General features: G+C 46.8%; 1 protein-coding gene across 1 annotated transcript in view; it reads right to left on the bottom strand.

Moving 5' to 3' along the window:
* LOC114607674 (uncharacterized) overlaps window positions 1–12,152 on the bottom strand; it is a 108,516-nt gene that overhangs the window by 27,072 nt on the left and 69,292 nt on the right. The window contains 5 exon segments of the mRNA XM_077916264.1: window positions 1,616–1,741; window positions 2,496–2,505; window positions 3,897–5,310; window positions 5,772–5,898; window positions 7,930–8,000. Coding sequence (XP_077772390.1) covers window positions 1,616–1,741; window positions 2,496–2,505; window positions 3,897–5,310; window positions 5,772–5,898; window positions 7,930–8,000 — 1,748 coding nt within the window.

Here is a 12,152-nt window from a genome sequence, read left to right as displayed (position 1 = left end):
ACGCTGGCCACGTGACCCAGAAGTGTCTGCGGACAGCACTGGCCCCCGGCCTCTTGAGTGAGATGGGCGCACAACCCCAGAGTCTGTCAAGACTGGCCCGTACGGGCAGGGGTACCTTTACCTTTGCCAAGGGGGAAATTACTCTTCCTCATTCAACAAGGGCTCATGACTAGGAATCTGGCCATGTGTTGTGGACTGTTAACTCTGCTCTCTCGTTTTTCTGGCTTTGTTTAAACCCATTCACGACCCAGGAACTCATGCACCGACCACCAATAATGCACCAGATGTTGTGGATTGGCCTGCAAATTTATTATTCTATTTTTGTGATCTACAAATGAAGCCAAAAGACTCCGTCTATTTGTATCATTTATTACTCCTATGATCCTTGTTATAAAAGCCAATAAAAAGGTTATTCCGTAAGGGAAGGGGAAACACAACAGAGACACCTACACTCCATCTGCAGTGCAGGATCAGACCCCTTGAAAGAGCCCTGGCTTCCTCCAAAGAATCCTGGGAACTGTAGTTTGTTAAGGATGCTGAGAGTTCCTAGGAGATACCCCATTAAGAGTTTTTTAAGACTTCATTCTTTTTGCCTGGGGACTCTGGGAATTATAGACCAGGCAGAAGAAGCTGGTGGGAGAGGGTCTCCCAGTAACTCTTAGGGGGGGCTGCCTCTTTCACCCCCAACCCCACCCCACTTTGCTTCCTTCCCCACAGGGCCTCTCCTGCTACCTTGGAGTCATTGAGTGGTGAGACCTCCAGGGCTTCTCAGCAGGGCTTCCTGTTCCATCTCCACCTGAGAGGCCGCATGTCTGAACAGGGACACATGTATCATCCAAGAGTCTGGATCACACCCCTTCTGGTGAATTTTGCGGGGGGGGGGGGCTATACTTCTAACTGAAGGAAAACAGAGGATTTGATTGCATCTAAAGGAACTAAGCATCAGAATTGAAGACGAGACCTGCAGGATCAGGCCAAAGGGGCCCCTACTGAGTTCCCCCTCCTGTTCTTACAGGGGCCCAGGAGTCTTCTTCTAGGAAGCCCACCAGCAGGATCCGTGCCCAAGAGCATCTGCCTGTGGTTTCCCGGCAACTGGGATTCAGAAGCATCCCTGCCCCCGACTAGGAACCCTCCATCGCCCTCTCCTCCTTTTAAAGCCGTCTAGGCTAGTGGCCATCTCTGGCTCCTGCGGGAGGGAGTTCCACAGGTTAAACTCTGCGCGCATGAAAAAGCACTTTCTTTTCTCTGCCCTCCACCTTCCATCTGACCGCCTAGGGCAGATTTCCGCCTTTATTTCTTGCTTATATTTTACTTCTGACTGTCTCCATCCTCTGTTAACCAACGTGACTGATTCATAAATATTGCACGCCTTTTCTCCGAATCCAAAGAGCCCCCCCTGCAAAGTGGCAAGCAGCGCAGCGCAGCGATACAAAGGAAGGGCAGAGCCGCAGACTCCTCCCAGCCTGGATCTGCAGAGAGGAAAGAGGGGGGGGCAGGACCCTCTGCTTCTTGACTTGGATGCCCCCCATGCATGATCTGAACAGCCCCCCCCATGCATCCCTCGGACCCCCTTTCTCCCCAATGCACCCAAAGGGGGAAGAGAGAAGGGACTCACCGGAGGCGCCACCAAGGAAGCGCTTGCACAGGAGAAAAAGCCAAGACCCCGCCGCCTGCTCCCCTTCAGGGAGGACTTTGGGGGGAGGGACTGGTGCACTGGAGGACTGGGCCCCCCACCCGGAACCTAATTTCCTCTCCTCTCTAGGAATCCAGCTCTGCTCCTTTTAACCCTTGCAAATGCGAGCGCATCAAGCTCACCCTTCTCTGCGCTTCCTCTCTGCAAAGCAGATCTGTGCATTGCGCACACCCGGAGGAGAGGCTTTATTGGGGGGGGGCCCTCCTGAGCTGCCCCCTCCCTTGGCCAGAAACAGGAGGAGCAGCAGCTGGAAGGGAAAAGGGCTCTGCGAGAAGCAGGGAACCCCTTGCTAGAATCTGCAGCTGGCATTTCTCCTTTCACATCCCAAATAACCAAAACCAGACCATATATTAATTCCCAGGTTTAGGGGTTTTTCTCCCCCCACCAATGGTCTCACTGTTGAGATTCACTGTTGAGACCGTGTTCATGGAAGACAATCTTACTCGGCAGTGGCGTAGCGTGGGGGGTGCAGGGGGGGCCAGCCGCACCGGGTGCAACATCTGGGGTTAGGGCAAATCCACAGGTTAGGGGGCGCAAATCCACGGGTTAGGGGGCGCAAATCCATGGGTTAGGGGGCGCAAATTACTTGCCTTGCCCCGGGTGCTGACAACCCACGCTACGCCACTGTTACTCGGCTAGGACCGATCGCCAAAGGAGAAGACCCAACAGTATAAATCTAAGTACGGTAACAGGTTCATGGACAGATGGGTATTTTTTTGAATAATCCGTTTAATGATCATGTTCATCCTTAGGCTGCTTTCAACCTGTTGCAATCCTATGAGTTGATCGATGTCTTTTTTACTTGACTGAATCTGAAATAAAGAACAGTAGAGGAGGACAGGGTGGGATGGAGAATGCTCAGAGTGTGGGCACAAGCACAGGCTCACCTAGGAAATATTCTCTGTGGGTACCAGGATATCCGATCCACCTGTCCCTGTGGCAGTATATATCCCGGGCTAAAACCCTAACTTCAACCCTAAAAAAAGCTCAATAACTTTGGTTGGCCCTCACGCATGTTCACGTCATGAAATCTGGCCCTCTTTGAAAAAAGTCTGGGCCCCCCTGATCTAAAGAGTTTGCTGCTCCTGCTAAGGCTCTTTTTCACATCAGATGTAGGTTTTCTGCTCCACAACAGAGCTATAAGCCCTCTTTCCTTTTCAAAAAAATATTTTTTATTAGATTTTGCATTTTAAACATCAAAATTTCATATCAACTATATATAAAAAATACAATTCCCAACCCCCCCCCTCCGTTATTTCCCTCAACTTCCTCTTCTGGGTTTTTTACATCTTAACTTCTCCTGCTTGCTCTAATATATTTTAATATTAAAATCTTTAACTTAGTTAGAATTATACTCTTCTCATTTTCACATCCTCATTATATAGTCCCATTATTTATGTTGCTGCTATAAGTCTCTTTCCTGTCAACCCCCAGCACTCTCTCAAAATTCAAAATATATATTTTTTTTTACTTTTATTTATTTCATGAAATGTATATCCTGCCTGCTTGTAAAAAAACACAACAATCTCAAGGTGATTTACAAAAAGATAAAACAAGAAAATCAAGAAAAATCTACAACCATGCTTTAGAACATACAAAAAGATAAAATACTGAAAAAATTAAAATTCACATCCACTATCTAAGCATCTGGAAATGTGCTCACTGGTCCACAAGGTTGGCAGCACCTGCCTAATCACAGGGATTTCTCCCTTTTGCCACAGAATATAATCTCCCTCTCCTCTCCCTTCATGCAATAACTTGCCTGAAGTTTGCCTGTGATATTTGGCTGAATCTTTTTCATAAACTCCTGAGGTAAATACAAAAACTAGATACACAATAGAACAAACCACCCAGAATCCCAACTAGACTCAAAGATTCTCAAAACTGCCTTCACAGGACACCTAGAGTCCTGTATCCAGTTCGGGACACCCACGATTTGAGAAGATATGGACAATCTGGAACATGTGCAGAGGAGAGTAACCAAGGTGATCAAGAGTCTGGAAACCAAGCCTTGTGAGGCACAGTTGAGGGATCTGGATATGCTTGGCCTACAAAAGGAGACTGAGAAGAGATATGATGTCCATCTTCAAATATCTAATAGGCTGTCACATGGAACAAGCCTGTTTTCTCCTGCTCTGGATGGTAGGACCCAAACCAATGGATTCAAGTTACAAGAAAATAGAATACTAAATATCAGAAAGGCCTTTCTGCAGGTAAGATGTATTCAGCTATGTAATGGACTCCATCAGAAGGTGGTGGGTTCTCCTTCCTTTGAGTTTTTGAAGCAGAGGTTGAATAACTATCTGTCATAGTGGAGATTCCAGCATTCAAGGGGGAGGGACTAGATGATCCGCAGAGTCCCTTCAACTCTACAATCCTTTGATTCTCTCCGCTGTGAGTTCTTTGATGGAACATTAGATTGGCATGACGGCTGAAGCCCCTTCCACATTCCAAGCACGGATATGGTTTCTCCCCCATATGGATTCTTTGATGGGAAGCAAGACGTCTCTTGGAATTGAAGCTTTTCCCACATTCTAAGCATTTAAATGGTTTCTCGCCACTGTGAGTCATTTGATGGGAAGTGAGATTGGAACTCTGAATGAAGCTCTTTCCACATTCCACGCACTGATACGGTTTCTCCCCTGTATGAATCCTTTGATGTGAAGTGAGACTATCCTTCCGGCCGAAGCTTTTTCCACATTCTAAGCATGGATATGGATTTTCTCCTGTATGAATTCTTTGGTGGGAAGTTAACATTTTCTTCCAATTAAACATCTTTCCACACTCCCAGCATTGATATGGTTTCTCTCCTGTATGAATTCTTTGATGGGAAATGAGACCATCCTTCCGACTGAAGCTTTTTCCACATTCCGTGCACTGATAAGGTTTCTCCCCACTGTGAGTTATTTGATGGGAAGTGAGAGCAGACCTTTGACTGAAGCTCTTTCCACATTTCAAGCATTGAAATGGTTTCTCTCCTGTATGAATTCTTTGATGGGACCTGAGACCATCCTTCCGACTGAAGCTTTTTCCACATTCCAAGCACTGAGATGGTTTCTCCCTGGTATGAATTCTTTGATGGGAAGTGAGACTATCTTTTCGACTGAAGCTCTTTCCACATTCCAAACACTGGAATGGTTTCTCCCCTGTATGAATTCTTTGATGGACTGTGAAATGGGCCCTGTTTCTGAAGCTCTTTCCACATGCCAGGCACTGATATGGTTTCTCCCCAGTATGAATTCTTTGATGGGAAGTGAGTCTTTTCTTCCAAATGAAACTCTTTCCACATTCTAAGCAGTGATATGGTTTCTCTCCGGTATGAATTCTTTGATGGTTATTGAGACTTTTCGTCTGACTGAAGCTCTTTCCACATTCTTGGCACTGAAATGGTTTCTCCCTTTTGTGAGTTATTTGATGAGAAGTGAGGTTGGATTTCCGACAGAAGTTCTTTCCACATTCTGAATACTGATAGAGTTTCTTCCCCAAGAGATTTCTTAGATTGGAAGTGGAGTGTGAGCTCTGGCTGAAATTCCCATGTCCCGTATATTTAAATGACTTCTCCTCTATGTGGATTTTGTCGTGCTCTCCCTTATTCTTATTTTCCAATTCATCACCACCTGCAACAAAGAGAGAAACTGATTCTAGTTTCAAAAAGAAATGCAAATTCAAAATATGGGAACCTGAGATTTGAAAAGCCAGACTCTTTTCTGCAATGGATTTTGTTTAGCACAATCATGGAATCCGCACCACCTCCAATGTCATTCATCTCTTTGGCCAAACAAAAATGGAAACAAGCAAAATCAAATAACCTGACAGAGGCTACTCAAACTCAAAACCAAGATTTTAAAAAGCCTGGCCAGTTCACACCAGCCTGATCATGGTTTAAAAAGGCATCAATGGAGGAAGAATATTCAAAGTAGGAAAGAGTAAATAGCACTCCATTCAAGCTGAGCTGTAGCAGGGGAGGGTGTTAGAATCCCAGACGCTGTAGGAAGTACATAAAAATATTGGAGGTTCATCATGTACAGATATGTAAAGAATTTCAAAACAGATCTTGTGTTCCAACAGCAGGCCTTACCGAGAGAGTCCATGATCCCACAATTCTCCTCCATTACTTCCTTATGCAAAGCTCTCTGGTCAGCATCCAGCAACACCCACTCCTCGTCTGTGAAACGAACAGCTACATCTTCAAAGCAAACTGAACCCTACAAGAAAAAGAAAAGCATAAAGATTATCTTCCACACAGGGAAAAGTCCTAGAACAGATGATTAAACAGTCTGGGAGCACTTAGAAAAGAATGTTGTGATTACTAAGCTATAGCATGTGTTTCTCAAAAACAAGACTTGCCAGACAAATCTCATTTCTTTTTTTGACATAATTACAATCTTGGTGGATCAGGGGGATGCTGTGGATGTGGTATATCTTGATTTCAATAAGACTTTTGACAGTGTCCTCCCTGATACTTTTGTGGTGAAGCTGGTAACATGCGGGCTGGATAAGGTAACTTGTGGATTAGTAGCTCTACAATTCTATGATTCTGTGAAATATAAGATGGGGGAAATATGGCTTACCAGTAGTACCTATGAAAAGGATCTAGGGGGTCTTAGTCAGTGCTTTTTTCTTAAAAAATGTTTAGGGGTACTCTCATTTTCCTACTCATGTTGAAATACTGCCCCTCAATGAGGCCAAACTTAGATTCACAAAATGTTTAGGGGTATGCGTCCCTCTGCGTCCCCCAAGAAAAAAGCACTGGTCTTAGTAGACCACGAGCTTAACATGAGATGACTGTGTGATGCAGGAGGGAAAAAAGCTAATAGCATTCTAGGCTGCATCCAATGGAAATCTAGTGTCCAGATCAAGGAAAGTAACAGTCCTGCTCCGTTCTGCCCTGGTCAGACCACACCTGGAATCCTTTGTGCAGTTATGGGCACCATAATTTAAGAACGAGATTGACAAGCTGGAATTGGAATGTGTGCGGGGGGTGGGGGTGTCTGAAAACCAAGCCTTATGAGGCATTCTTGAAGGAGCTTTATTTGTTTAGCCAGGAAAAAAGGAGACTGAGAGGAGATATGATAACCATCTGCAAATATGTAAATGTCTGTCACGTGGAAGATGGATCGAGGAACAAGAGGGAAGAGGGAACAAGATGGAGGAAGCCTCTTTTCTGCTGTTCTGCACAGTAGGACCAAACCAATGGATCCAAGTTACAAGAAAAAAGCTACATGTTCAGGGAAGTTTTTAATGTGTGACATTTTAATGAATTTTTAATCTTTGTTGGAAGCCGCCTAGAGTGGCAGGAGAAACCCAGCCAGATGGGCAGGGTACAAATAATAAATTATTATTATTGTTGTTGTTGTTGTTGTTGTTATTATTATTATTATTATTATTATTATTATTATTATTATTATGCTAAACATGAGGAAGAACTTCCTGCAGGTAAGAACTATTCAGTAGAGGAACCGACTCCCTCAGAAGGTGATGGGTTGTCCTTCCTTGGAGGTTGTTAAGCAGAGCTTGGATGGATGGACATCTGTCATGTTATTTCATTTTGTTGAAATGATTGCATTGCAGAAGGTTGGACTAGATGACCCTTGGGATCCCTTCCAACTCTCCAAGTCTACATTCCTATTGCTCTCTTGTTTCCTGCCTATCAATTATTGTGTTGTTTTAAAGGGATTGTTTAGCTACACAGTTGAGTTGTGGATGCTTCTTTTAAGGTCTTCATGGAATTCTTCATTGCCTTTTAACGATGGGTCTTAATCTAGGTGTGAACAGGTGGAACTCCACATGGTGGTCTTCAAACCATTCCATCTGCACAAGGATTCCTCTCTGCCTCTACTCTCCCATGCGCTGTTCTGGGCGGAGGAGAGACTTTCCTGATGCCCTAAAGCCAACTTCAAGGGGTCCCTGCGAGGAAAGCAGGGAAGCCATTGTGCAACTGATGGAGCCGCTTAGGTGAATCCTGACAACAGTTTTGTATGGTTTCTTGACGGCTTCAAAGCCAATTTCAGCATTCAACAATTAGAATAAAATATAGTGATTGATAAATAATGCTAGCGCTATTCAGAAGGCGAGGCGAGGCGAGGCGAGGTTGCTGTGCATTATTCTCCAAATGGCAGTTTCAGCCCTTCTTGACAGCAGCTTTGGCAAAAGCCCAAGGGAGGAGGAGAGAGATTTCTTCAGGCCGAAAGGCAGCCTGGCTTCCCCTCTTTGCCCACAAGGCTCCTTCTTCCTACCTGGTCTGGTTCCACAGCCCCTGCTTCTCCTTCACCACCATGAGGAGATCTTGCCAGTGTCATTGTGCCACCTGCGAGAGACAAAGGGAAGTCATGAGTTCATGCTTCTCTGAGAGGAGAAACGGTGCCTCTCTCACTTAAGATGGGCCTCAGAAACAGTCCCCCCTGTGGAATGCATTTCAGTGTTTGTACCCATAATTTAGTTCTGCAAAAATACATCTCTCCTTTTCTGGGCTCTTGGCCCCAAATGTCTCCCCCCCCCAAAAAAAAAGGAAAGGAACCCACCGATTAGTTTCAAAATCCACAGAATGTGACCAAACAGAGAAAAAGCTCCTTCCTCCTTACCCAGTATCCTCTCTCTGGTGACCAACGGAGTCTTCTCTGTCTCAGGGGAATCCAGGCTCCTTTCTGCAAACAGATCCTTTCCCTGATAGAACAAAGATTCAAAACAGAGAATGGGGAGCAGGATTACAAAAGGAATGACAGGAAAAATTTGGGGTATCTGATATCATTCCTAGGATGCTTCCCACCCCAAAAGGAGACCATTAGGAGAGCATTTTGGAGATACTCTCCCTCCTGTTTGGAGCCCCTTGGGAGTATCCAGAGTCAAGTCTCTCTCACCTGCTGCTCTGCCTGCTTCCTCTCCTCTGCCTGACTCAGGAGGAATCCTTCCGCCAGGGCCACCGCCTGGGAACTGGTCTCCGCTCCACATTCCCTCACCCAGCTCTCCATCTCTGGTGGAAGGACAGCCAGGAACTGCTCCAAGATCACCAGGTCCAGCATCTCAGCTTTCGTGTGCCTTTCTGGCTTCAGCCACTGATGGTCAAAGTGGGAGAATCGACCACAAACCTCTCGGGGTCCATCAGTCTCCTGGTGGCACAACTGCCTGAGCTGCTGGCTCTGCACATCTGAGCAGAGAGTGTCCTCCTCTCCCAGGATCTTCTGCACAGAGTTTTCCCAGAATCCCTCACTGCTCCCAGTTTTAATGACATGGCCTCTTCCTGCTTCTGGGCCAGCTGAGTCTTGCTCATCCATCTGGGCTCTCAGGAAGCTCCAAGATATTAGAAGGAAGCCCTTGTTCGTCTGTCCTAAGCAGAGGCGTCTGCAAATCCTACAAAGCAAATACATTGTTCTGTTATGATACAGATACATGGCCACAGGAATGACAAAGTTCCCTGAGCAAGAGTGGATGAGTCTTGCTAAGAATTCATCACAGCCCAGACTCTGAGCCTTCTTCAAGATACGAGCAAACAAACAAACAAAAGGAAGGAGAAGTAAGCCTCCAGCCCTCCTAGAAGGAAAGTTGTCCAGGCAGGAGGATGAATCTGCCTAGCTGCTCCTTTCAGTATTTTCAGTCAAGGAATGAATCAGAACTGTTATTGGCAAGAGAATCATTCTTACTGAGTGCAATTTGAGCACTAGGCCAGATTGCGGGTCCTAACCCTGGAGGCCTCAAGAGTTGCTCTCCCTCTCACTGTATCTCTTGATATATATTAAAGATTTCTTGGTTTACAAAAGTATGTGCAATGTCTCATTGACTTGGGGGTCCCCCCATGCATGATCTGAACAGCCCCCCAATGCACCCTCCCCTGCAGTCCTGGGCCCCCTTCTCCCTATTGAACCCAAAGCGGGAAGAGAGAGGAGACTCACCAAATCCCGGGAGGCGCCTCCAAGGCAGCACTTGCAGAGAGAGACGAAAGCCGGGCTCCCTTTGCAGGAAGGGGCTTTGCGGGAGGGGCTTTTGCTCTGCCCTCCTCCCGCCTTTATTCTTGGTCTCTCCGGGAATCCTGCTCGCCTCGCTCCCTCTGCGCGCTTTCTCTCTCCAAAGCAGGAGTCCAGGCGGAGGGAGCCCCGCGTATTGCGCACCCGGAGGAGAGGCTTTATTTTGGGGGGACCCTCCTGGCCGTGGTGGGTCCTGAGCTGCTTCCTCCCTTGGCCAGGAACAGGGAAAAGGCTTTGCAAGAAGCAGGAAGCCCCTTGCTAGAACCCTAGAATGGGAGAGGGGAAGAGGAGGAGGAGGGGACAATCCTCTCTGCTATTTAAATAACAATGAAACAAAAGCTCTGCTGTAGAGCATCAATCTATTCCTATGCATGTCCTTGCGAGGATGGACAATACCTTCCTCTGGTGTGGAGGAGCCTCTGACTTCTGGTTGGGAAAGCTCATCAGTCTCCTCAGGAAGGGACCCCAAGGGTCATCCAGTCCAACCCCTGCAATGCAGGAATCTGAGCGGAGAAAAAAGCACACCAAGAACTCAGGCCAATCTAAGTTTCAATAGTGGGAGTGGTCCCTACTCACAAGTCAATAGTCAGTAGTAACAAAAACTAATCCATTCAAATGTATATATTCTGACAAGAATTACAAACTCAAGTAGAGATTACAAACTCTAACAGAGATTACAAACTCAAACTCATAAAGATATGTATAACACAATATTTCATTACAAAGATTTTCTCTTTTTCACTCGACAATAATGTTGATCCTCATAATTTATCAGCTTGCAGATGGAGACTCAGTTTCAATCCCAGAGCAGAAGTCAGAAGTCAATTATGGATCAGAAACCAGGACAGGGCCCTGTTTTGATGTATTCACCTTCATCAGCTAATTTTTATTTCTACGTTTCTCAGGGATAACAACTACGTGTGGGTAGATCAACGTGTATCTTGAGCTTTTCTGTGCATTTTCCAACCTCTGCTTAAAAACCTCCAGGGCAATAGAGTCCACCACCACCCCCACTCCCCAGGAAGTGGGCTCCAAGTTCTTAAAAAGGTACCCCTGCCCGTACAGGCCAGTCGTGTCTGACTCTAGGGTTGTGCGCTCATCTCACTTAAGAGGCCGGGAGCCAGCACTGTCCGAAGACACTTCCGGGTCACGTGGCCAGAAACACCGTTTACCTTCCCGCTAGTAAGCGGTACCTATTTATCTACTTGCACTTAGGGGTGCTTTCGAACTGCTAGGTGGGCAGGAGCTGGGACTGAAAGACAGGAGCTCACCCCGCCGCGGGGATTCGAACTGCCGATCGATCGGCAAGTCCTAGGCACTGACGTTTTACCCACAGCGCCACCCGCGTCCCATTCAATGTTCTTAAAGGTAAGGTAAAGGTACCCCTGCCCGTACGGGCCAGTCTTGACAGACTCTAGGGTTGTGCGCCCATCTCACTCAAGAGGCCGGGGGCCAGCGCTGTCCGGAGACACTTCCGGGTCACGTGGCCAGCGTGACATCGCTGCTCTGGCGAGCCAGAGCCGCACACGGAAACGCCGTTTACCTTCCCGCGAGTAAGCGGTCCCTATTTATCTACTTGCACCCGGAGGTGCTTTTGAACTGCTAGGTTGGCAGGCGCTGGGACCGAACAACGGGAGCGCACCCCGCCGCGGGGATTCGAACCGCGACCTTTCGATCGGCAAGCCCTAGGCGCTGAGGCTTTTACCCACAGCGCCACCCGCGTAATATTCCCCTGCTCCTGGTCCTGAACAAAAGGTTGATTCAAGTAAAAACATGCCTTCGACCAAGTTGGGCCCCTGGTCCCTTGCACTGCATAGGAACTGGCCGTGTCTCCACCATTTCAGGCGGGGGTGTTCCCAGCCCTGATGTTCTTCAAGACTCACTTATGGATTTGATCCTGGAAGTCAAGGCGTGTGGAACCAGAAACGAGCAGGAGAACCAAGATCACAAGCAAAGCGGATTTGAGATGTGTGTTGAAATCGCAGCATACAAATGGCGACCGTTTATAAACTCAGAAAGAAAACGTGTGAGAATGAGAATGGGGAAAGCAGAGCATCAAAAGGAATGTTTGTGTGATAGGAGAGAATCAAAGAGAAGAGGAACATGTATAAAGCGATTAGCGTGTGAAATAGCTAAAGAGGAAGGTTATAGGCAGAAAAAAACAATGAACTCTATGGGGAAAGCTTACTATTCTTAATATTCCCTACCCACTCTCTAGTACCACGTCCACCACATAAAAATTATACAATAACAAAACCAAAGAAGACAAAATAAATGTGCAAACTGCCACCCTGGTGGCAGAGATGGCTGAAGGTAGGAGTGAAGGCTCTTCCTGCAGTCCTCATGGGGAAACTGGGGGGAGTTTAGAAATAGTCGTCTGCTGGAAAGGGAGAGGGGAAGCCCCTTCTACCACAGACAAGTCCCTCTCAAACCGAGAGCAGATCAAACTTCAGGGGCACTTCAGGCCAGAAGAGCCCAGCCATGAAGCCCAGAGGCATTTG

This window comes from Podarcis muralis, chromosome 12 (genome assembly GCF_964188315.1).
Source record: "Podarcis muralis chromosome 12, rPodMur119.hap1.1, whole genome shotgun sequence".
Classification (NCBI taxonomy): Eukaryota; Metazoa; Chordata; class Lepidosauria; order Squamata; family Lacertidae; genus Podarcis; species Podarcis muralis.
This window is presented reverse-complemented; position numbering and strand designations above follow the sequence as displayed.